Source organism: Saccoglossus kowalevskii, chromosome 3, assembly GCF_978046115.1.
Source record: "Saccoglossus kowalevskii chromosome 3, keSacKowa6.1, whole genome shotgun sequence".
In the NCBI taxonomy this organism is placed as follows: Eukaryota; Metazoa; Hemichordata; class Enteropneusta; family Harrimaniidae; genus Saccoglossus; species Saccoglossus kowalevskii.
The window spans coordinates 14,199,801-14,225,903 of record NC_140643.1 but is presented as its reverse complement, the minus strand read 5'-3'; the positions used below and the strand labels follow the sequence as shown (position 1 = coordinate 14,225,903).

Genomic DNA, 26,103 nt, shown 5'->3' with positions numbered 1-26,103 from the left:
CTTTTTTTGGATAGCCTTGTCATTTTCCATATGGCAATTCATACAAATGAATGAAAAAAACTGAATAGTTTGAAAACCAGTTCCAATAACATAATGATCTTGTCAGTCAGCAATTTAACTGGCAGTGCTGCTGTTTTGGTGTTTGAAACAATATACCGTAACGATATGACTGTACACCCATAAATGCTAAAAGACTCCCAAAACACACAAAAACCCCCACCACGATTCCAATAAATAAACCAGGTTCATAATTCATGAATATTCATGAGATACTAACACCTACCATCAAGTTCCCACCACAACGCTTTGTCGAAAAAAAATATTATGCAAATTAGAAAAATAAATAGAGAAATAAAAATATTAATAAAATATTTTAAATGATAGAATACACATTAGCATGCATACAAAATTGGGACAAGAACACCAATGTCTGATTTTCCAGTTAACCTTATAGCGAGGTATGTAAATGTGTCGAAATGGGCGTAGTGCGAGTGGTTAGTGCTAGTAGCACTAATCCGAAATAGTACTAGATCTAGTGCTAAAATGGCACTAGATCTAGCGCTAAAATGGCACTAGATCTAGTGCTAAAATGGCACTAGATCTAGTGCTAAAATGTACATAGTGCGAGTGGCATTGATATCGCATTGTCAACGACGTCGAGACATCCCGTAATTGTCCGAAAATGAATTAATATTTATGTAAATTGTTGTATCTTTCATTCATTGGGAAATGTGCTGCAGTGGGAAAATTGAGAATGTACATGAATGTCATTGTCCACGTTTGTCGTAATCACGGTTACTAAAAGAGACTTTTGAAACAACGCGATCGGCCGGGAAACTAGCTCCACGGACAGTGAAACTGCAGGTCAAACTTCGCAATTTTTACAAATTGTGAATAGATACACTGTATGAAATCGTATTGTGTGGAAGTTTGTGTTTTCAGCTTCGGTGGATATAAACTTGTAACTTATATGTAAATGGTGGAATTCAGCTTTGATTTTTTTTAAATCGCTGACGTGCCGTTTTATTTCTAGTCGGCGCCACATTTAATGAAAATAGATCTTCGAAAATGAAATTATGATGCCATATGTGAACTAAATAAAAAATGTGTATACTCCTAGTCTAAGTCCCGGGTCCCTGTAAAGCTCGGTGGATTTTGTGTGTACGGCGACCTGTGAATGGGCATGTCGCTCAGTACCGCTGGGAACCAGACAGAAAATGAACCGTTGTCTGGTTGTCATGACATTGACCTTTGCGGACATAATCAACCAATTATAAAAGTGGATTCACGCAATCCTGTTGTTACATTGTACCAAGGAGCATAGATCTTAGAATGTCTATGCAAGGAGGTACTAACGGAAGCAGCAACAACCCCTCTCAAGTGGCCATTTAAGCCTCTTAACTGGCTTATTTCCTTTCGTTTCAACCCAAGTTAATCCTGATAAGGACACTGTCTAGCTCATCTTTGATGCCAATGATAGTTTGCGATTGCTTACACAAGTAACCAGTTAGCGGAATATGATATAACCTCGCTGATTTTTTAACATGACCATATAATATATGTCTAGACACTTTCTCAGCAATAGTATTTTTTAAGAGTCCTATTATTTGTTCTAGACTCTCGAAATTTTGTTCTTGTTACAGTTGCTAATAATTAAAACATGCGAAATCTGTGAAGTTACAAGTTAGTCTGTTGAATTTCCGGTTGTGAAATGCGTATTTTAACCCTTCACAGCTAAACAAACCCAGTGCGCATACGTGATGACCGTAGTTTCGTAATGCGGCGATTTTTCGGCAGTTTTTAAATATTTTGGCGTAATTTTTTAGACATTTCAATCTTTCCGGACGCCTAAAATAGTCTACCGTCCCTCAACACGGACGGTGATTTAAATTTTTATTCAAGAGCGTGTTTATTGTTACAAGCATGAATGGGTAAGCTTCGTTTGGACAAAGAGCTGCTATCACTGTAAACAATATTAAATTATTCTTCTGATGCTCAGTTCATCTTTTGAAAACAACTATTTTTTGACTTGAAAAAAAAAATCATGCCATTTTCCCATCAAAATCCAAGCCAAAATATCGTACTACAACATCGGCAAATCTCTTCCGCGTTGCGTTCAACCTATTTAAATGAGCTATGGTGATTTGAACACATGGGCATCCTTCAGCATTTTGATTGGTTAATTAGCGATTTGACCTATTAGCTCAACTCATGCAAAAGAAACATGGCGGATACCCATACAGCATCGAACGTTTATATGCGATCGGAATCATTTGCTTACGATGAAACTAAGTGAATTTTATTTGAATTTCATAACAATTCAACGAATTTATTTTTTGTGCATTATTATAATCACTACTGAATAATATTCAACAATTGTGAGACGCAGCATGACCGGATTGCGCAACCATAATCATTTGCTACTACGCAATGCAGTTGTGTTCGTTTTTATTTGAAACTTCGTTGAGAATATACTTTCGTTACCAATAAAATAAAAACAAATGTATTTGAAAAATGACACTGGGCGATATTGTAATGAAATTGCAGGCGGTCTACTTTTTAATTCAACAAGAATTATTAATTATTATTGTTAACTCTGCAATAGTTTCTTTCGTCTTAGGTGGCCCAACTGACGGTGTTGAAAGTCTGCGTAGTTAGATACTTCAATGATGAAAATGGAAGTCCCCAAAAAATATTTGATGATTATTTTTTGAAATTCTGAGCCCAAAATAAGTGCCCACCAGCCGTGAAATCCCCAGGGAGATTTTCGGATGGCTAATTTACGACGGCATATAAAGAAAGTATTATTATGGACATCTCGCGTATATTGCCGATGTTTTATACTGTTTGTAGTTTGAATATGAAAGTGGTTGTTGATGCCCCTCCTATTATTCGACGTCGTTGACAATGTGATAACAATGCCACTCGCACTGTGCACATTTTAGCACTAGATCTAGTGCCATTTTAACACTAGATCTAGTGCCATTTTAGCACTAGATCTAGTACTTTTTCGGATTAGTGCTACTAGCACTAACCACTCGCACTACGCCCATTTTGACACATTTACATACATGTTATAGCCAGAAAAGACAGATTTAGACAGAGATTTACCCAACAATACAAGATATTGATATTTATTATATTAATCCAGCGAGTACCACTACCAAAACATTTTCTAACCAAATCAAGAGTTACAGATCTACATTTCAATGTTTATTTATCCTACTCAATGCAGTGACAGTGTTAGTGTAAAGATCAATAAGAGATGCAACATTTGAAACATGAGGGAGGACGCTACCTCTCCAAGTTTCTTATGGTCTATCCTTAACAGAGAATTTGGTAACAAAAAAAGCAATTTCAGTGACTATTTTAATAGCATGTATTGATGGAATGTCAAATAGTTCAGCAATATTAAAAGATTTTTCTGGGCCCAACTGGTTAGCAAAGCAATTACTGAGAAGCAAAATTCTACATATCTATACACTAAAATACTTAGGACAGAGAGGAATAAACACCGTCAACATCTACATTTGTATCTAGTGGTCAAAGTACACATGCTGAATTGGTCTGAATTTCTAAGCAGTTAAAGGGTATATATGTGCAATCTCACCTTTAGCAGGGGCACCTTGTTGAGACGAGGATGAAGACGAAGACTGCGATGACATCAATGACTGTTGTATGTTGAGTACAGTGAGGGCATAATGTGGAGGTAGAGAAGATTTACACAGTGACGTGATGAATGCATCTCTTGGTACGTTCAAATTCAGTTTACCGCATAGACTGGCATAAACTTGCATGGATTTCAGTATGGATTCTGTTGCTGTCTCATCGGTACTGACAAAATAAAGCACAACTCATAGTACAAATTCATACACACATAATATACAGCAACAAAATGTGATTAGTTTTTACTTACATCATACAAATTTTCTATCCCGAGAACACAATGTTTAGTCACACTTTATATTGCATGCTCACATTTTGCCACTGAGGGTGCTGTTTCTAGGTGTACTGTAAAATACTTTATTTTCGCTTGGAATTAATTTTCGATATTTTCACTGAAGGAATAATTCAGTGTAAATAAAATCTAGCGAATATACCTTATTTTCTATATTTTACATTCAACTCGTGCAAAATCAGTGAAAATAAATTCCATACGAAACACCCCAAAAGTCTTTTCAGTGAAAATTGATTCCAGCTAAACTAAAGTATTTTACAGTAATTAGTTTTTACTTATTATATCACACATATGCTCTTACGAAAACAACGATTAGTCACACTTTTTGCCAGGCTGTTCAAAAACTTTACATCATCGATCAACAAGGTTATGTAACAGTTGAAAAGTTTCCTATCAAACATGATCTACCAGTAATCAAAAACAGAGTGCCCTCGGTGTTGAACTCATAGTTTAATGCTCTCATAATATAATTTAATGCTACACTAAACTGAAGCAACAAACAAGATTCAGACTTTCAATGTCATTAAAAGTGAAGACTGGGCAAACAACATAATGCTCCCAAAGCTCCACAAATATAGGAGAATGCACTTTGTTGAATATCTAGATAATGAAAAACGATAAAAAACGTAAATTGCATTTTCCTACATTTGTCGATCTTTTTATCTGAGAGCGTTATTCTGTTTGCCTAGTCTTCTTCTTCAAAGCTAATCACAATGACTTATATTTACCTGGCATCTAGTAGTAATGACAATGATGCTAAGATACCACACCAAGAGGAGTTGACTAGACACTCCCATAAATTCCGTAGTTCTGTAAGGCAAACACATCATAAGTATGGGTTATGTTTATACACTTGATATTGCATGTGTATAAACTTGCAACTTTGGTGAAACTTTTTTTTACTAATCTGACTAAAATAAGAACCGTTTTTTTTTTTTTTTTTTTTTTTTTACTTTTTTCTTCTTTTAATTTTTTTTTGTATGTTTATTTCAATTTTATTTTATTTTATTTAGATCTATTTTTCATTTTTCAAAGTTTTGCTAATCGCGAAGGCCAATAGTTGAAAGAAATATCAAATAATAAGTATGTAACAAAAACATAAAAAATAATAAAAAATTTAATAAAAATAAAATAAAAAAAACACGCCGTACAAAACATTTTTTAGATTTCAATCAGACTGGTTCTTTTCCTGGTGGATTTTATCAACTAAAAGACAGACACCTTTAATTATAAAATGGCAAACCTTTTTTATGGAATAAACAGAGATAAGAGAGTGGAACCTACAGCTCTGGTTCCAACCACGACATTTCTGGTGACTGGGTCTAAGTAACATTCCACAACTTACCTGGAGCAATGTCTTCCCCAATAATGGCATCAACTGTCTTACTATTGCCATTTGGTGTCGGCATTTCTTCTTTTTCTTGTTCTATTTCCAGTTCAGTCGTAATAACAGTAGAGACACCTTTTACAATATCTAACAGAGTGTTGAATGCGACGGACATAGCATAGCCATCCTGTATCGTACATGTCAGTGGATCTGTCTTTTCTAACATTTCTAAACTACAAGTGACAGAAAACATATACTGTTGTTTTAATTTAGCGTATTCATCAAAATGTTGACTATATTGTTCAATAGTGAACAAATTTAGTAAAATTAACTAGTGGTACATAAACCCTTCAACATATACCGTAGGCACAACTCATGCTTGAAGGCACCATACATGTATAAGGATGGTACTTACTACATAGGTTTGGTAGAAGATGATGGTGAAACCTGTACCAATGGTATCCATATACCGCGATATACAAAAGCAGGTTGTGGTGTTACGCCTCCACCCACTGGTAAATTACCAACCATTGCTGGGGCTGTACTACCAGGATGTTGGGTCTGTCCAGCTAATAAGATTGAAATTAACATTACAGCAGACTGACTTTATAAACATGGTGGGTGTAGTATATATATTGAGACAGGCTACGATGGACTAAGACCCTTGGCAAATATTTATTCCTAACCCTTTCAAGTATGTCACATTTTTTTCTTCTTTTTTTTAAAATTGTAACTGATAATAAATTTTTTTCAATGGATTCAATAATTAATGCAGAAATGAAATACATAAAAATGTTGAAATCAAGAGTGCCAAAGTCGAAACAAATACTGCAGGAAATGTTCTGAAGAAAACTGATAGAGAAGTAGTTTTCTTGATCAGTTAATTAATTAGTGCCCGATGTAAGATGTCCATGGTTCACTGATAGTAGTAATACATACATGTACACTGTATCACTTTTATTAAATGTGAATCAATATTTCACATGTTTTGACATACAAGGACTGAGTTACTGTAATTTGAACACAATACAGTTTTTTGATTCATGTGTACCGGTACTTCTATTAGATGATCACAGCAGTCTTCAAGCACATGTCATCTTGCTCAAAGGTTTACTTCTAACATAAGATCTATGCTATAATAAAGTAGGACTTCAATGAATCCAGCAGGGCAGGTTTAGTTGTACTTACTGCTTGTACTAGTAGCCCTTTCTGGCATGGGTGTTACAAATAAAGACTGTATAAAGGATCCTAAACCATTGACAATATCACGGAATACTTTGGAAGAATGTTCCTTCATATCATAATTCTCACAGAATGATCTGGAAACAAATACAATTTTACTCATTTATAGCGAAGTTAGTTAGTTATCAAATTTAAGATATATGTCAAAAGTACGGATCCAGAGAATGATGCTTAATTATGATGATTTTTTAACATTAAACTGATTGTCATCTTGTATCTGATCTTCAAATGAGTACTTGTCCATATTGAGAAATATTGCTCTGAAACAGCATTAATTAAAACAAAATGGCACACCAGTCAGCCATTTTAATTACATCTATATCTATAAAATAATGTAAAATGAATATATAAAATTTGATCATAATCAGTCAAAGCATGGCAGAGATATGGCATTTTGAATTTTATCTGAAAACAAAATGATGTGCATCAATGTCCTATAATGTCCAACGTATATACCAAGTTTGAACAAAATCAATCTGTAAACAGCCGAGAAATGCTTGATTTTGATGATTTTTAGAACAAAAATGGCTGCCATTTGGCCATTTTGAATCAGATCGTGAAACAAATTGATGTGCATATGTATAATATCATGTATGATGTATGTGTTATGTTTGATTGTGATTGGTCCAGGCATTTTTAAGATACAGGTCCGGACGCACGCACGCACTGACACACGGACGCACAGAGGTCAAAACATAAGTCCCCGTTTTCGGAGTGCGTCCGAGCGGGGACTAACAAACATGGCAGGCCTCAGAGTTGAATCGGACTCCACACGAATAAGTTTGCTAAATTTGTTCTCAACGTTTTGGATTTCTGCATTCCCATGATGTATCATCTGGAGGAAAAGATGTATAATAATAAGGTTATACTAGGACACCTAAAGTATGCATGAAGACAGTACGCCGTCGCATCAACCTCTAGCTGCTGCGCATTGGTTGATACTCCTGCTGTACTGTCTTCATGCATTTTTTTCGATATCCTTATAATAACCCCATAGTATTTAACACCAACCTCAGCAGTTGTGGATGCACACATAACCTATGTAAGACTTCCATTGCCAAAGCTCTCTGCCACATGGGCTTATCACCATCCAGAAATTTTACCAGCAACGACAGAAAAATCTCACACTCAGTAGTCTGAAAAAAACAAAACACCAAATCTTGTACATTGGTTGTAATACGATTGAGCATAATAACAACAAAATCCCATTACATAACAGTAGCTAAAATAATGTGCAACATGTGACCAGCAAGCATTTGAGACACAACAGTGGCATCCTATACTGATTTATCTACACACTACAGTACAAGCCAATGTGTCAAGTAAGCATTGCTTAGTACTCAGGTAACTTTATGGTTGGGCTTTGCATGTCATTTTAAAAGAAACCAAGATCATGGGCAATTATGGATTATGCAGTAGGAATGATTCAATATTCAATAGCCAACAGCTTTTAGTTAGCACCCCTCTTAAAAAAAACAATAAAACATATACTGCACTTCTTACAGAATTAAATACTAATTTTTAAAGAAGTTAATTTTTTTTTTGCATTTTTTCACATAAATACTGACATAAAGTTCATTTCATTACAAACAATCTAAATATACATCTTGGTACCTTGAAATGACTAGCTACAAAACCCATATAAAGTTACAGCAGCTTGCATTTGAGTAACTATAGTAAAGATCTGCTTGCATATAATACAGTGAAGACAGCTTACATCAAACGAAACAAACAAAGCACATTCACATTGAACAATATCCCAATGAACACATTAACTACATACCAACTCCTTTGTCTATATCCATCCAGCAGTTTCAGAAAAGCCAAAAACGTGTTCATCATTAGTAACTACTCAATTTGAATATGTTAATGAGGCTTACATCACAGTCTTAGTGCACCTAAGTTATTTGTCAGTAGTTTAATTAAACACAAGTGAGTGTATGATTACTTAATTCTAAAATTGCCATAATATGTAAATACTACACAATGTTTTTGTTTTTGTTGGCATGCAAATGAGTGGAGAAAGCATTGATGACAACACATCTGATATTAACTTTAGAAAAACCTAAGTAAAACATCTTGATTTGATTACCCACCTTAACAAAAGTCTAGTGCTACTTTACTTTATATGCCCCTCCATAAAAATAAATGGCAGTTTACATAGTAAAGATGTACCTACCTATTAGGGATATAATATGGACTCAGACCTGCCTGTATAATTTTTTAAAGATATATAATGTATATCTGCACCCCTTCGCCAGTGGGCCAACCCACCAACCAAAATTCTCTTTTGCACACAACCATGAAAATACCACATGGCATGGATATGAATTTAATACTATGTAAACAACCATTTTACTTTCAACAGAGGTAATTTTACTAAAAACATAGGCATACTTATATTGGTGCACTTAAGTCAATGGTCCTACCAGATCAAGGTAGAGTCTGGGAGACCTTTTTCAATTTCTCCCTAATATGGTAGAAGTATGTCTATACATACACATGTATAGTAAACACTAACACACATGGATAGCACGACAGCAACTACAACATTATCTGCACATCAAAGATTGTGGGCTTAAGCATAATCTACAAGCAATGTGAGTAAAAAAAGAATGTGCCACATGGCACGAATTCGATAGTACTTTTAATCACAGGGAATAATTTACTGGTATACAAACAAGAAACATTGATGTGCTGTGATAATTAACTAGTAATTGCAGCTAGACACGTAAAACTATAACATCATGTTATCAGACTTACCAGAATGTTATAGTACTTCTGTAACAACACGCTGACAACTCGTAGCAATCTCATTGATATTGGGAAGTATGGTTTCTCAACTGGACTTGGAGATGTCGGTGCAGCTATACCATGTTTATATTTAATACTTGGAGAGAATAATTTGATTACCAATGGACAAACCCTTTCCTTCAATAAGAAGCTGAACTCTGTGTGCTGGTAGAGACAAAAAAATTACACAAAGCAATGATTTAGTTATTCATCTTTCTCTAGAACCAATACCCATAAATTATAAGTTTCAGAAAACACTGCAACCAATTATATCAACTTAAATCACAACCAAGCTGGGCCTCTACTAAGCATAAAATAGGTACAGCAGTGTAGGATAATACTACCGTGGTTCTTTATTATAAAGTTGTTTTATAGCCACTTTGCAAATATAAGAGGATAACATACACAAAACTTTTCCAGATTTATGTAACAAATTGAACTATTCTACTGTACCATAAGCTTTCTATTAAAGGATGCTGTACACGTTTTTGGTATTGATTTTCTAAACTGATATTTTCATATAAAATATTTACTGAACAACACAAAGCTATATATTGATGGAAAGCTTATTTCACACTGGATATGAAATCGACAAGATAGTGTGTGTATGGACGTGTATAGTCACGTGATCTCTGTGTAAACACAGAAAGCCATTTTTGGTAAAAAATAATTGAACCAATGAATAAACAAATTTAGTGGAACATTGGCAACAAAACAGTTTTTCAGACGACGCTCACCACCATTCCCTGTTAATTGAGATATATATCTACATGATAGTTGGAGAAGAAATAATAATTTAGCTATCTTGAAAAAACAATGCGATCTGGTTCTTTCCGGTATTCAGAAATTAGAATGTAATTTCCAAACAAATAGGAAAATAGAAAAATCCCAGCGCGGCTTGAGAGGGAACATATCGAAGAGTGTCTGTGCGAAAAATTAGTATAATGCGTCCACTAAAACTCAAGATCAAAGGCCTGCAGTTGCCGTGAATCGCTGTTTTGTTTAAACGAGAAAATGGCAAAAACAACTTAGCAGCAACGTATCATCAGCTAACTCATAATCCGTTTGTCCCATGGATCAAAACAAACTCATAATGAATAGTCATGGTATCTGTCTGTCATAATCATGCAGATGTGTGGATATGTGTGGTCGCAATTGGTTATAAAGTACGAAATTATGCTCCCGAATCCAATAGGAAACACTGTTTCACGGCGTGACAAAGCTGCGCCAAAATGACGTCATGATTTACATATTCATTAATACGTTGTGGGAGGAGACACTCCTTTTCTGGAAGACTCATTACCATACATTGCCCTCCATGGAAGGTCATTCTCTTGCTCAGCTGCTGAACCAATAACCGTGGCTGAACGCACCACCAGAGTCAACTACATGTAGTTTTCTTTCCAATTTTTACTGTGCGAGATGTCTCGACGAAGATCTGTATTATCTGATTTGAATGGCAATGAGGGGGAGAGAAGTCACAGCGAGCGCTGAACTGAATCCGGAGATGCGATCGCTTAGGTTTAAAGTTGTCTGTCGATCAGGCGGTGAATTTTCAGTTTGTTTGCTCCGTTATTATTTTGTTGATTTGTAAAATAACCTGTTCGCCATAAATCGTGTTTCCCGTTTTTTAGTTCCCAAAACTGTTGTGACAAAATTAGTGTGATGATTCTTTTTCCATCTTTAATGCGTAATACATAGTACCGGAACAACTGCTGGCGGGGACTACTGCCGGTATCTTACATTCAGTTCACTTTTCATATCATGTATAACAAATCTAACTTGATTGAATCCGTCAAATTATTTATTGAGAATGTGAAGATTAAGAAAAATAAAACAGGTAAAACAAGGATGCTCACACACACGCTTTTACAGCTGCTTGACTCATGCTTTACGTGTAGCCATGGTGTAGCCAAGTCCGGGCCCAAGTGTTTCACTTCCGACTCATTGTGGTCGGAGTCCATGACACGTAATTTGGTCACGAAAACTAAGTCTGCCATGTGCTCAGATTTTCTACCTTCTGTTTATACCTCCATGGTCTGATCAATTAAATCGTGGAAGGTACCTTCCATGATTAAATTTTCATAATAATCGCTTTACATACTGTCGACGTTCTTCTCCAAATTTCCTTGCATTCGTTTTCTTTCGTCACTGTCATAGTCGACCCCAAGACGGTTTGATAGTCAACTGCTTGAAGAGCGAGAAATTCAACGAAATTAAATTTGTGGACGATCGTAAATGGAATGCGTGTAACTTGTACCTCGGACTACTAATACTTGTATTACAGTCTGAGCTTGTACTGAATGCACGAGACTGTTTATATTTGCTATGGGTGGTGACTATTATGCAAATTATCTGTCTATTATGTCTTTGGCTGATTAATTAAAACATGGCTTTCAAAACAATGACATGTGCTTTTGTTTTTAATTAACAAAAATTGATTTTTACACCCTATAAAAACATCCAATTCACTTGTTTTCCTACTGAGTGTTTGCTCCTTGTAGTCCAGCATTGAAAAATACAAAAAAGTAGAATTTTGGATTTCAAAGCAAAAAAAGGTGTACAGCATCCTTAAAGGTACTTGGCTTCCATTAAAACATATCGCCAGTTTTCTTTTACTTTTACATTATGGCTTCATTTTATACTGTTGCTTAGCCAACTACTTTTCATTCAAAAATTTGTCAAACATCCATGAAAATAGAGATTTCTCAGACGAAATTTTAATCACATCTCAAAATGCATTTTCAGTTATATATAAATGTTATTTAATGTTTTATAAAATAATGGATTCTTATGAGAATACATGATTTATTTAGTTTGAAAACGGCCTGTTTTCCCAATTTTTAGACATTTTGCTTCACAACAAATATATCGAACTGGGTAAAAAAGCAACAATAATGTTTTTTTAAAGTTTAATTTAATTTGGGTGGTGACATGTTATGGTTTTCAATTTGTCACAATCTAAAAGTAATTTGCGATTGAAGATGTGTGCCATGCACTACCGTGCACTAGTGGTAACCAGCTAGGTACATGTATGAGTGTGTAGGTTATGCACTTTGGAAAACAGCAATGATATACAGATATGAAAATCAAGTGAACAGAATATGTTGTCAATGTTAACCCAAATTATGAGGACACTGCATGATACTCACATTCAAGAAGACTGGGGGAAACCTGTTCAATATAGACTCCAGTAATTCAAGGCCAAATGTTCGCGTCATCTCCGTCATTCCAACCAACCAGTATGGTTGGTCAGCATTCACAAGGTAACACAAATCCTGAAATAAACAAGGTTACAGTTCCAGATGCTCAATATCCTAGTGTACAGTGTGTTTTGTACAGAAACCATATCCATGATTTGGCAGTACATGACAGGGCTGTGAGGTCATCAATTTAATGCACTATTCCTATGACAACCAGGCCCAGTCAAAGAAACTGCATCTACAAGTGAATAATTTAACATGCAAAAAGCCAGTCATACCTGGAACAGAAGGTAGGCATCCCTTGCACATGGATACAAGGACACTGGTGCATCTTTAGAACCACTTTTCTGACTTTCCATATCAGCCTCAACTCTCTCAACATCTGTAGAGAATGTTTGAGAAAAAACACTTATCTATTTGAAGCATGTCTCTAATACAAGTGTACACAAAGTGAAAATTGTATTTGATACAGGATAATTAAAATATAGTTTATTTCAACCTTATCCAGTCAAACATTATTCAAGGTTATCATCAACCCAGCATCACAAAGTACAAACCTGTGTTGCTTTCATCTCCAGCTACAACTCTTTCAAACACAATGGACACGACTTGTCTGACAGTTGCAGACGCAGTGTTACTTGTAGTGCTGTCTTTGAAGAAATGAAGTCGAAAACAGATCACTATCGCCTGGCAAAAAAAGAAATGAAATGAAATCACTCAAACGAATTCAGTTAAGTGATTTTGCTGCATTTGGTACTTGATTGCAAGGATATGGACGTAATGTAAGTGTAAATTGAATGATAATATACAGACCCGCCAGAAAGTATTTACGCACCTGTCATTTGATCGTTTTCGTGACTAAAAATAACAATTCCGGGTAACATGATGTGTTGACTTTAAAATATACTAAATTTAAGAAGAACTAGTGCATTTTAGTCAAAATAAAATGTTTGATTTGTGTTTAGTTTTTTTGTATGTACACGTTTTTTCAGTGAGCGAAAATCGCCATGGTTAACTCTATGGGAGCGCGCTCATTTGCATATCATTTGCATCTTATTAAAACTTCGCGCCATAAAACGTGCGATAGTCGTGTCCTTTCTCATGCAAAATTGAACCTGAAATTTTTTCAACACGCGCTTCTGGGCGGGAATACCTGTCAGTTGTAGTTCATGAATATTCCTATCGAGGTCATAGTGTCAGATACGTAATTTTTATTTACAAACATTGAGCCATGCCGAAAGTTAGGGAATTGTCAGAATTTACTAAAGGGAACATTGAAGCACTGTATACAGAAGGAGTTTCTAATAGGGAAATTGCAAGAAGACTGGGAATTTCTGAAGGCTCCATACGTTTCAACCTGCGAAAACTTCGTCTGCGAGGTAGTATAGGCAATCGTCGTCGATCAGGTCGACCAAGGCGTACAACACAACGCGAAGACCGGCTACTCATCAGGTCTAGTTTAGCGAATCGGTTTCACACCGCCCGTGATTTGCGTGCCAATTTTAATCAACTCACTAGGAAAAGATTGAGTTTGAGCACCATAAAATCAAGACTATATAAGGATGGTAATCTTCGCGGCTGTGTTGCAAAAAAGAAACCAAAACTACAACCTCGACACATCGCAGCGCGGTTGCAATTTGCCAGACAACACATCGACTGGACTCCGGCGCAGTGGGCTCAAGTTATCTGGTCGGACGAATCAAAGTTTACGGTGTTTCGTAGCCGTGGAAGATTATTTGTACGTCAGAGACCAGGTGAAGAGTACGAGCTGAAATGCATTAAACCTACAATAAAATTTGGTGGTGGTATCGTCATGGTGTGGGGATGTTTTTTGGCTACCAGCTTAGGGTCGCTGGTCTGTGTACCGACGACCATGAGCCGATGGAAATATTTGGATATCCTGCAAAACGAAATGATACCGTCGGCACTAAGACTCGTTGGACCCAATTTTCATTTCCAACAGGATAATGCCCCCGTTCACACAGCATTGGCAGTGAGGGATTTTCTAAATAATCCACAAGAGTACGGATATTTTTTACTTTACCACTTTGAATTGGCCTGCACAGTCTCCAGATTTGAACTCCATTGAGAACCTTTGGGAGTTGATCGATTTAAAGGTGCATTCCCGACCAGTTGCTAACATCGAGGATTTATACGTGAGTATAATGGAAGCTTGGGGACAGTTCCAGGTTAACATGTGTCGGAAACTCGTCGATACCATGCCAAAACGGCTCAGAGAAGTCATCCAGCGAAGAGGTGGACACACGCATTATTGACAATCGCCGCGTTCTATGTCTTCATGAATATTCATGAGCTTGCGTTTACACAGTGTTCTCCATAGAGAATTCAAACGTTTTTTTCACTGTTTCATTCAGACTGCCGTTTTTATTCAATCCTGCATGACAATGACAATTTTGTTGTTTTTATTGTGTGTAAAAACGCATATTTTATTAGATATATAAATATATTTATTCAAACCGTTATTGAGTTTATTTTATTGTATGATATCGTAGGTAGTAGCTGCCTGTAGTGTGGTGCGTAAATACTTTCTGGCGGGTCTGTATTGAATTCAACAGTTTAATATGGGACAGCCGAGAATATTACAATGTTCTACTCCCCAAACCCCCTAGGGCAACAATGTTGATATGGTTGGTGAAGATTTGTTGTCTTCTATGAGGAAGTCTGATTAGCAACTGTTTATATCAAGTCCAGCATACTAACTGAATATTTATAGACATTGCTTTAATTGAGGTGAACCTGTTCATTCTGTTTCGTTATTTTTGTTCTTGAATGAGGAAGCTGGTTGTACATGTATATAGCTAGACGTCAGTCTGTGACCTCGCTGCCAATGTTCACAGCAAGTGAACACCATCACATGCGTAAGCCTTGTAAATTCCTTTTGCAATTTCACATGCCTGTGAAGTGAGCCATCTACGATAACATAAGGAGATTTGTGTTTTTCTGTTTCAGAGAATGTTTTGTAGCTCTGAATGAACATTTAATGCATGTATTCGAAACAGTATTTATTAAATGTTCAAAGCATGATCTGATTTCAGAACAAACTTAGAACCTGTATTCACACAATGAATGTGGAGTTTTTTTTTTAGCGGTAGTATTTTTTCTCCCTTGAATAACCAGAACATGTATACAAGTAGAACATATACATGTTAAATGTTTGTGTAATTTAATTTAATTTTTTGTAGGTTTCAGTTTCTGTGGAAAGGTGTGGTAATAAACATGTTCATCATCTTAGTCAATAAATACATGCTTTACCTTTGATAGGACATCTCCTTTTACAATGGTATTGGTCGTGAGTAACACCAGTAGTGTCTGTAAGACTTTCACCTCCTCTATACCATGGTCCATCAGACTCCATAACATGTTAACAACATTTCTAGCAGCAATCTGAATTCAAACAAATGTACTTGTTGTGATGATATAACTACTCTAGAACTGTATATCGGCTGCCAAAGATCATTCTAGGGTGGCCATCACTACAATATTAAACTAGATTTTCCTCACTCAAGCAAGAAAATAATTCTACAGATTCAGGCAAAAACAGGTTTTAGATAATAAAATCTGTCAAAATTCTATGTTCACATATAATTCTCAAAAATAACTAGAAGGCACTGTTCAATTCTTAATTTTTTTTTTTTTTATTCTGACTTGAAAACAGCTGTCTTAGAAGAGACATAAACTTTTGGCAGACATGTTAGCTGTCTGAAAGGGTGCAAGAGTCTGGAGGTACTAGGCTCTCCCAAACCTATCAAATGTCTTTTACCACGAGTAGAAAAATGAGTAGCCATGCTTTCATTTTAAAACAAACACTTAATGGTTATTTTTGCTCACGAATATTCAAAACATAACTTTTGAAATATGTTCCTGGCTATTTTTATCATTATTAAATATAAAGTTCAAAAACCCAAATTACTCTGGCCAATTAAATCCTTCGTTTCACCCTGAAAAGTCTACAACTTGACCATGTCCAGGATTGAATTGGTGAGAGACTGGTATATCCAGAGACTTGTGGTTGATCTGGAATTTCACTCAAGTGTTCATCACGTGTGCTTGAAGGTGGTTGGTATGATTGGAAACACAGTGGATAGAAATACCGGTACTATGAATGGGAATGATGTGTTGCAGGTGAACAAGGTATTGTAGTATGTACTGGGTACCATGGAGAGGTATATGGTTGTGCAAAATGAGGTACAATTAGTGAAAGATGCGGCATCATCAACAAGTATACAACCTGTGTTTCATGTTCCATTTAAGCCTAATTTTCACAACCTTTCCCCTATCATATCATTTGTTAACACAAACAAAATTAATATTTAACTAAACTTTTCTGGATAAAAAAGCAAAATTAGTGAATACCTATAAAGTTGCTTTGTCTACAAACCCATCCATGTGGCCATATCTTGCTCATGTACCGGTATATAGGTAACATCAGCAAACTTGTACAGTCAGTTGTTAAAAAGTTTATGATTCGGTTATTTTATTGTTGTTACGGTATATCCAATCCAATGCACAAAGTATACACAAATATTCATAATCAGTAAAATCATTCTTACGTGCAGGACAATGAGGAAGTATGGAATATCTAAGATTTATAATGAACAACTTGTGTATAATCTGGTGTCGCAAGAATGATTGGACAGATGCCAATTCAGTGAATAGTGGTGTCTAAATACAGACTATACGTACATTACTCTGCGACTTTGATGTACTTTTCGTACACTTAAGAACAATACCAACGGCATTAGAAAACTTCTTTTTCAAAGACGGCTGTGGATTCTTTCAAAATGAAATCCCAATAGATAAATACAGTTTATATTTCTCAATGTACAAACCAATCTTAATGTACAATGAGTGATTCTCCCAGCATATTGAAAATTGTATGTTGGGAGAATTGAAAACTGTGTTTATGTTGGGAGAATTGGAAACTTGTGTGTTGGGAGAATTGAAAACTGTGTATGTTGAGAGAATTGGAAACTGTGTGTTGGGAGAATTGAAAACTGTGTGTATGTTGGGAGAATTGAAAATTGTGTGTATGTTGGGAGAATTAAAAACTGTGTGTATGTTGGGAGAATTGGAAACTGTGTGTTGGGAGAATTGAAAACTGTATTTCGAGAGAATTGAAAACTGTGTGTATGTCGGGAGAATTGAAAACTGTGTGTATGTTTGGAGAATTGAAAACTGTGTGTATGTTTGGAGAATTGGAAACAAGTGTACACCGTTCATGTTGAGAGAATTGAAAACTGAACCAAGTCTCATTCATTTAGCTGCTAAATACTATATCAGTACATAAAACTCACCTCTGACAGTGCTTCATGGATAATCAATTTCTGAACAGAAACTAGACATATCTGAACTATCTTGATATTTTTGGTATCACAACCAAGTAAAAAAGGCTGCAATATTTCACCACTGCAGGCAACCAGAGCTACAACACAATCAAAATAGTGTTGATGAGAATTTTTGAAGAGTTGAATGTAAAATATAGGAAAAAAGGTACCGGTATATTCGCTGGATTTTATATTTACTGAATCATTCCTTAAGCAAAAATAGCGAAAATTAGTTACAAGAAAAAATATTTTACAGTAATTGTTAATGAGCCTCAGGGTACTTCCTCTTCGCGTATTTAGGCACATAAAAAACAGAAAAGTCTCCAGTAAAGTTTAAATTGTCTTTTAAAGTTGTGCTTTTTCTTTTCATTTTCATGACCAAAGACAGATAAAAAAGCTGTGACTTTGATGTGTATTACCGGTATGACCAAAAAATATGATATGTTTCTTGACGTTAAACTTCATTAAAATAAATTGTGACGATTGCTTTTGAGAATGCTTAATCAATAGAGGTATAGAGGGAAACATTATATTCAGTCTTACAGCTTTCTTGACTTGTCACGATTACTATAAATGCATTCAATAATGGGTTTGGTTCAACATACGTAACATGTCAAGTGAAGCAGGGAACAGCATTGTTACATATATACATTGGATTTGATCACAATCTTTAGAAGCCCATCTCTAATAGAAGCACACGTAAACCAAAAATCTAATAGAAGCCCACATATTATATATCTTTATAAAAACAAAGCTGTATGCAGTCCATAAAAATAATATAATATTACATAATTTAAGTAAATTGCTAAAACAATGATTGACAGGGCTCACATTTCACAGAGGCCATGAAGGCAATTACCCCACTTGAATGCATTGATATCTTACAATATTTCCTACACAATTTCAATCAACTGAAGTTCAAACTCTGGATTGACCATATTATCACTTTGTTAAGTGTTTGCTGTATAAGAAACACACACTCATAATGGGCGACATGCATTCTATTTACTTTGGTGTTCAACCCTAAATATGATTTATATATAAGAGTGGTTTTGATATCACAATTTGAGCCTGTTTCACACTCAGCCATGCTCTAATGTACTTTGGCATTCAATCCTAAATATGATTTTACATGACCACAACCAAGAAGAGTGAGAACTTCACCACATATCAATAGATCATAGCCTATTTATAGCACTATGCAGTGTGCTTGTACAATCTCCTTCATCATCAATAATTAAGCACATACCAGCAATTTTTATGGAATGCAAATTTATTCCTTTGTTGATAAATCCAGTAATTGTGGTCAATTAGAGTAATCACTCTTTGCCATTGTACAATGCATAGCATTTCTATTTAAAAAAATATATATAACAATAGTAAAATGAAGTAAACCAATGATTCAAACAACCAGGCATGGTGCTACATGTATATTACCGGTAAACACATTGTACGTCCGGATAAAAGATGAAACAAATAAAAACAACTGGTGATTCAAACCACAACAGAACACCCAGCACTATGAAAGCACCATGTTTCACATAAATGTATCTGATACAATGTATTATGGGTGTTTTCATCAAATATTAGATTCACAAATGTTGCCGTTTTTTACATTTTTACAAGATTTTATCGGGTGAGGGCAACAAAAATAGACAAACAAAGTAAATTTACAGACATGATTATTTAACTCAAAATTCACTCTATATGATGAGTAAGTTAATTACACATGTCATTTTATCTACAGGGAGCCAATCTCTCATGAAAGCTGCATGTTGTTTTACACTGTAAAACAGAACTCATTTACAAAGCTGGTAGGGTTCAACAATTTACACTATTAGAAGCATGTATACTTTACACTATTTATTGAATTGTAATAGATACAGTACAGCATAATATTTTTTTTTTAGCATTGAAATTCATGTAATAATTTATTACAATGACTGAAGTTTGCAACACCAATATAGTAATTAGACAAATCAAATCATTTATTGAGAACGGAGTACTCCGAAACATACAATTGTTTTCAAGCAAGTAGATGTAGTTTGGATTTGCGATTTGGGTATTTAGCCTTATATAGACAAATAATTTATTTTAATCATAGCTATTAAGAAAACAAAAATTTGCACTAATCTTAGCATGTATATTATTATACCAGAAACACATTCGCATACACAAACATGTAATTGCTCCATTCTTTATTTAATCCTCTTGGAGGCAGATGTTATTTAAAGTAATGTACACTGAACTGTACATAACATGACAGCTATAATTCCATACTGCATGTAATATTTACATTTTAATACACTCATGGTTGTCATGGAAGCTTGTGACACATAAATGTCAAACAACCTTTCATAATTAATATTTCATATAACCGACACAACGATAAATATTCAAAATAACTGTGACTATTCAAATATTGCAGAGAGGTTGGGGGGTGAGGTGGGGTGGTGGGCAATATCACATGGGCCAGGGTAACTGTAATTGTTGTACAATAGCTGCTAATTTCCTCTAGCAATTCAACGCCTGGGCATGAAATGCCCACATTCAGATGCTACAAACAATTAATCCATCTTGATATTTATTCTAAACAACAACAACAACAACAACAACAATCTATCAATTTTATTTTCATATTTCAATTTTTGTTTGTTTGAACCTTACTTCATAGACATTATCAATTCTAATCCTCCAATAACTCAATAATAATTTTATAGTATAATTTTCTTCTATTATTTCAGTAATCTCCAAATCACGATTAGATTAATCAAAGAATTATGTCATGTGATAAAATTCAGATGAATGCTGTTTTATTTTGGAATTTTGTTTAGATATGAAAGATAATCTGCAGGATTTCCATTACCAGTCACAACGTGGGATACATGAATGCTTCAATGTCTATCAAAGGTTAAAATGAAAATAGAAGTACCTGGTATGATATCTCTGTTCTTTGCCATCAATGTTTTGATCTTCAGTATACCAGCTTCCGCTGCCTATAAAAAGTTTAAAATAGATACACGTAATCAGTATTATTATGCATCTGTCACCGTAACGCCATAAGTTACAGTGTGCCGTAATTTTGCGGTATTTTATGGGGTATTTTCATGCTACCATATAAGGAAATTCGAATTCCAAATATGGAATGATTACGCGTGTAAGCGTTCTCTGATAATAACAACAAACATAGTTGCCACCAGGGTTTGATGGGATTCCACACAAAGTAGTTTGCTGATTCTGCTCTGAACTATTTTGATTTCGACTTTTCCATGATGTATCCTTGAAAGGAAAAGATGTATAATAATAAGGTTATTACGAGGATATCTCAAAGTAAGCACTCAGACAGTACGCTGTCGCATTGACCTCCGCTGAGCGTCGGTCGATATTTCTGCTGTACTGTCTTTGTGCATACTTTAGGGTATCCTCGTAATAACCTCAAATTCACATGATTCATAAAAGTTATATTAGATATAATTTTTTTGTAAAAGCTTTGCAATCTTGCATCCATGTACCAGTAATAGTATAGGGGTAATATTCCCAGGGTTATTTACATCTGTATAGATTACAGTACATACACATACAAACGTCTATAGAAACAACTGCTATTTATGAAACTGCATTTGAAATTTTGAATTTTTAGTGGAGATATATACATAAGAATCTGACTTTCATTTACCCTTCATGCAATGGAGTTTAAAAATATTAATATAAAAACATTGTGAAAAAAAGTATATAAAATTCACCCCCAAAATAACATTTATATACGAATACATGACATAAATTAAACTGTAGTGTTTATACTAACTAAAGAGTAAAAATATAATACAAGTAACATATGAGTGAACCAGCTGGGTCTGAATAACGAGACATTACATATAGAGTATGTAGATTTAATTAACACATCTACTACCGGTAACATATAGTAACAAGAACAGAGCTTGATTTCCCTGTATTGACACATGGCCTGCTGCCACCATTATTTACCATTCATATTGGCTATCTGTGGAAGCATTCAGCAGGAGATGTGGTAATTATGATAACCTTTGTGTTACAGATACTTTTGAATGAAAAAAGATGTACACTACTTTAATTTCATTTTTCATGAATTTTTATGAATCAGTGACATTCATTAAATTTATTACCTGTGAAAATAGGGGTGCTAAAGATGAGGAGTCAGTGATTTCAACTAAATCGTTTTAGTGGGGTTAAGTGGATTTGATGTTGCAGTGATATTCATTGGGTTTTGAATTTACTGGTTTGTGATGGAAATAATATATTCTATGGTCTCTCTGTCATAGGTAAATGTAAGAAATTGAGATTTATTTTTTCAAAATTTACTATAAAAAATCAAGATGAATTAGAAAAATTACATTTTGATGTATATGGGAAATGTTTGCCATTCCTTGTTTTCCGTTCTCAGTTATCACATTTATTAATACTCAAAACAATTCAGAGAGAGCACCCAGATATTCTATGTTTAACATTGTGATGAATATAGGCTTGGCAATATTCTGCCAATACCCTCATATACCATTACATATTATAATATAATTTACCAGTATTGTCTCCGTAATTGTCTAGTGTACTTTGCATGGCATACAAAATATTCATGTTTATTAGTTGAGTTGAAATAAAAAATAAAGTTGCCTGTCTATTGAACAGGTTCGGGAATAAATGTGTATGTTCCAATCAATGATGTGCTTTTCCCAATCAAGATAAATAGAAATCATTGGAAACCAAATAGTCATTTTTGGTTCATCATATTTAGATAATGGGTACACCACTACTATATTCGGTCTCCCATATTTGCCCAGATTGTAAAAACTTGATATCTTTATTTACCTGTCCACATGATGAACCAGAGTGAGTAATAAGACCAGAATATAGCAGAATTTACCAGCTATCAAAATCAAGTCTAGTCTAGGTAGGGGCAAGTGACTGAACAATATTTGTCAGTAAATTTCAGTACTGATTGCAGTAAATCATGGCATTGAAACCCCCCCCCCCCACCTCCTTTTTTCAGCTCAATTGATAAATTTACAAATTGACAGCCACAATAAAAGCGCATGTGGTATGGACCTCAAAACTATGGAGGACACCAGGGTACAGAGCCTCAAAACAAACAAGTTACAGGACATGCCAGCCTAACAGGCCTACTCCTTTTCAGTTATATTCTATTCAAGGATAAAAACATTTATAGGGACAAATTTCTTTTTGGGTCATCAAAACTATATATCATTATATTAAAAGTCGGCATCAGTCTCTGCTCATTTTTTATTTTGGATTCAAATTATATGTTCATTTTGGGCCAACAAGTGTCAAGTTGGGCTAATTTGGTTTTGCAGCTCTTTGCCAAATTACTGAAATACTGGTAGTAGTGAAAATGGGTAGATATAAAATAAAATTAATTAACAAATATATTACAAAATAAATTTCAATGAGAAATACGAAAAAAAATTGTTGATTATATTTATATGTTGTTGTCAGTGAGTACTAGTAGAACTTTCGTGGTTCTAGCAGTTACCCTTAAAAAGCAGCAAACATGGTTCATACAACAGTGGCTGGTAGGTGTCATCCAGCTAACGTACTATAAATAGAATCTTGCCCCATCACACACTATAGTATACACGTAGAGAAACACTTCATGTCAATGCAACCACTCCCATTTAAAATATAATTACAAGTGTTTACCTCTTTCACTGGTGGATATTTCCGTTTAGCCTCATTTGACAGAGCTCTGAGATCAGTCTGCAAGCTGTCCAACAGTTTAGTCGACGGTCCTTGCGTGGCAGTCATTTTCGTTTATATTGATCGAGTCGGTCGATTGAAAGAAGAGCAACAAGGCAAGGGTCGTCTGCAATGATACACGGTTTCGACGATAAATGTTCCTTCAAATTTCCGATACCAGCGCTGATAAATAGTGGGACACCTTACCGGTGTGCGTTGCTTTGATTGGATTGCATGTCGCGGAGGATAAATGAGAGAACCTAATACATAGCTGGGACATCAACATTAAATCCTACGCTTCGTGCACTTCCGCCATTTTGCTTGAAATCGTTCTACCCATAATACACTTGACTCGCCCGCATGTAAGCAGCGCCACCATAACCAACAATAAAGAATTATAGGTTCTTTTTGTTTTATGTTGATCGAATCGTTAGGGAGTGATCATGGTAAATAAAAGTGTCCTTTCACGAATAACACAATTCACAGTTCACAGAAATAAATCGTACTTAATTATTTCAGGAATAAACCAAAATGTGTGAATTCTACATGTATATAATCTTCAATCAATCAATCAATCAATGAAATTTATATAGCGCCAGTATCTAATACAACGTATTGTTCAGAGGCGCTGTACAATTAGTTGTTGTCAAAGGCTCTGGTAAATATGAGAGTTTTAAGATTCTTTCTAAAGGTATCTATTGTGGGTTTCTGACTCAATTTTATTGATAAAGTGTCCCATAAGCGTGGAGCTGCTCGAGAAAATGCTCGCCCACCAGATGATGCTAGTCTGAAGTTGGGAGTATGCAAAAAGCATTTGGCTGAAGAGCGGAGTGTGCGGGGAGTTGATTTGAAGTAAAGAATGTCAGATATATACTTCTGTGAAAGGCTATTCAGAGCTTTGTGGGTAGTGCACATAATTTAGAAAACAATTGTGTGCTGTACTGGAAGATTTGGTTCGAGCCCAGCAAAACTGTGTGGTAATAATGTGCACATTAAAAAAAAGAACTAATAAGTACTCAAATCTACACAGAGACCGCATACTATGTGATTTACATAAATTAAAACACAGCCAAAGCAGTCCCGTATTCATACCGTGGAGCCCGGGACCATACTTGTATACGACAAATACACGACGGCTAGTGCAATGTACTGACTGAGTGGCAGAGTGTAACGTGTATAGCCATATACTTTAGAAAACAGAGTCAGTGGTGTTAATCGTTAAGTTTTCTGTACATGTTGATAACATAGAAAATATGATGAGTCCAACGGCGGTCCAACATTTGCAATATTATAATTGCTCTGTAGAGGGCGCTTTATAACCTAGGATGGCCAAAACAAAACGGTGGATCGTGTTGAATATGTTTCAATAAAACACGCTTATACCTCTATGAAAATCCCCATATTTCATCGGAAAAATATTTTCCGCCAAAATAAAGATTTATCAAAAAAAGAAATATATAAACAAGTTCAAAAATACTCATTATCCGTATAACCTATATATAAAATGCGTTTGAAATGTTTTTAATAGCTTTCTTTGCCAACATTACCACCGATTTTTTTTTTCATTTCTGAAGCGATTCACCTTTCAAACGGAATATACTAAATTCTTTATAAGAATAACTCTTTATAATTCAATGATGGACCGATATAAAAGTGGTCTTCCTTTTCCAGCGACCTGTGTAGCAATATTATGTCAATGTACGTAATTAACCAACACACTCACGATCAGTTCAATATACATGAGGGGAGGTGATTGTGGACTCAATTTCAGAAGACTGGAAAACAGTGTTTTCGAGGCGGTAGCTGTCATTTTGTTATGACACTCCCTATGTTGCATTATGATTTTATTTGTGTAATGCTTTTTGTGTCTGACTTTGAAAACGTGTAAACGATCATTCATTGTCACCCTGGTCAATTACTGTACCATATAAAATAAGGTTCTTGGAAGAAATTATAAGTATTCATGCATAATAACGCGCATTGTCCATGTTGACCACTATTTCTGTTAGACTCAAAGAAAAATAATTATCTCTAAATTATGTCCGACTTTAAAATTCCCGGATTCCTTAGCATTGTGTTTCAGTAATCAAAAAACAATCTATGTGTTTTCCAAATTATATAAATATATCGGACAATATATTACATGCTCAGTATTTGACGATGATTGTGTTTGTGTGAGTATGCACGTTGAGCAAAAGCAACAATTTGTATTCACCGTTACGAGAATTTTCGCGAAACGGTCCTTTCTGTTCAATTCAGTCCCATTAATACAGTAAAACAAATTGACTCGGAGAGGTGTGTGCATGTCGCAATATTATTTTATACAGCCTGAGTTTGTTTCATTGTAAAGAAGGACGCCGTTAGCACGAGGACCCCGAGACACCCCGGCCTGGATGCCAGTGCTTGCATATTATTTGCTTTTTGAGCCCTGTTTTTACTGTGATTTTTCGAATTTAGCAACAAATACTTAACGACATTTCACAAATTCAGCTCTCCCGCGGGTACCAA

At 35.1% G+C, this 26,103-nt stretch overlaps 1 protein-coding gene across 4 annotated transcripts in view; it reads right to left on the bottom strand.

Annotated features, from left to right (window-relative positions):
• LOC100372102 (protein MON2 homolog) overlaps positions 1–23,910 on the bottom strand; it is a 48,728-nt gene extending 24,818 nt beyond the window's left edge. For 3 of the 4 annotated variants that reach the window (XM_078005868.2, XM_085496792.1, XM_085496793.1), the window contains exons 1-15: positions 23,560–23,910; positions 20,801–20,864; positions 17,839–17,966; positions 15,797–15,928; positions 13,081–13,210; positions 12,802–12,905; positions 12,473–12,598; positions 9,291–9,485; positions 7,539–7,663; positions 6,474–6,604; positions 5,701–5,854; positions 5,304–5,518; positions 4,687–4,768; positions 3,611–3,834; positions 284–304 (exon numbers count right to left, since the gene is read on the bottom strand). In XM_078005868.2, coding sequence (XP_077861994.2) covers positions 284–304; positions 3,611–3,834; positions 4,687–4,768; positions 5,304–5,518; positions 5,701–5,854; positions 6,474–6,604; positions 7,539–7,663; positions 9,291–9,485; positions 12,473–12,598; positions 12,802–12,905; positions 13,081–13,210; positions 15,797–15,928; positions 17,839–17,966; positions 20,801–20,864; positions 23,560–23,664 — 1,936 coding nt within the window. In that variant the 5' untranslated portion in view covers positions 23,665–23,910. The remainder of the gene's footprint in view (positions 1–283; positions 305–3,610; positions 3,835–4,686; positions 4,769–5,303; positions 5,519–5,700; positions 5,855–6,473; positions 6,605–7,538; positions 7,664–9,290; positions 9,486–12,472; positions 12,599–12,801; positions 12,906–13,080; positions 13,211–15,796; positions 15,929–17,838; positions 17,967–20,800; positions 20,865–23,559) is intronic. The other variant, XM_085496791.1, reaches the window with a different exon arrangement.
• Between the last annotated feature and the right edge of the window lie 2,193 nt (positions 23,911–26,103).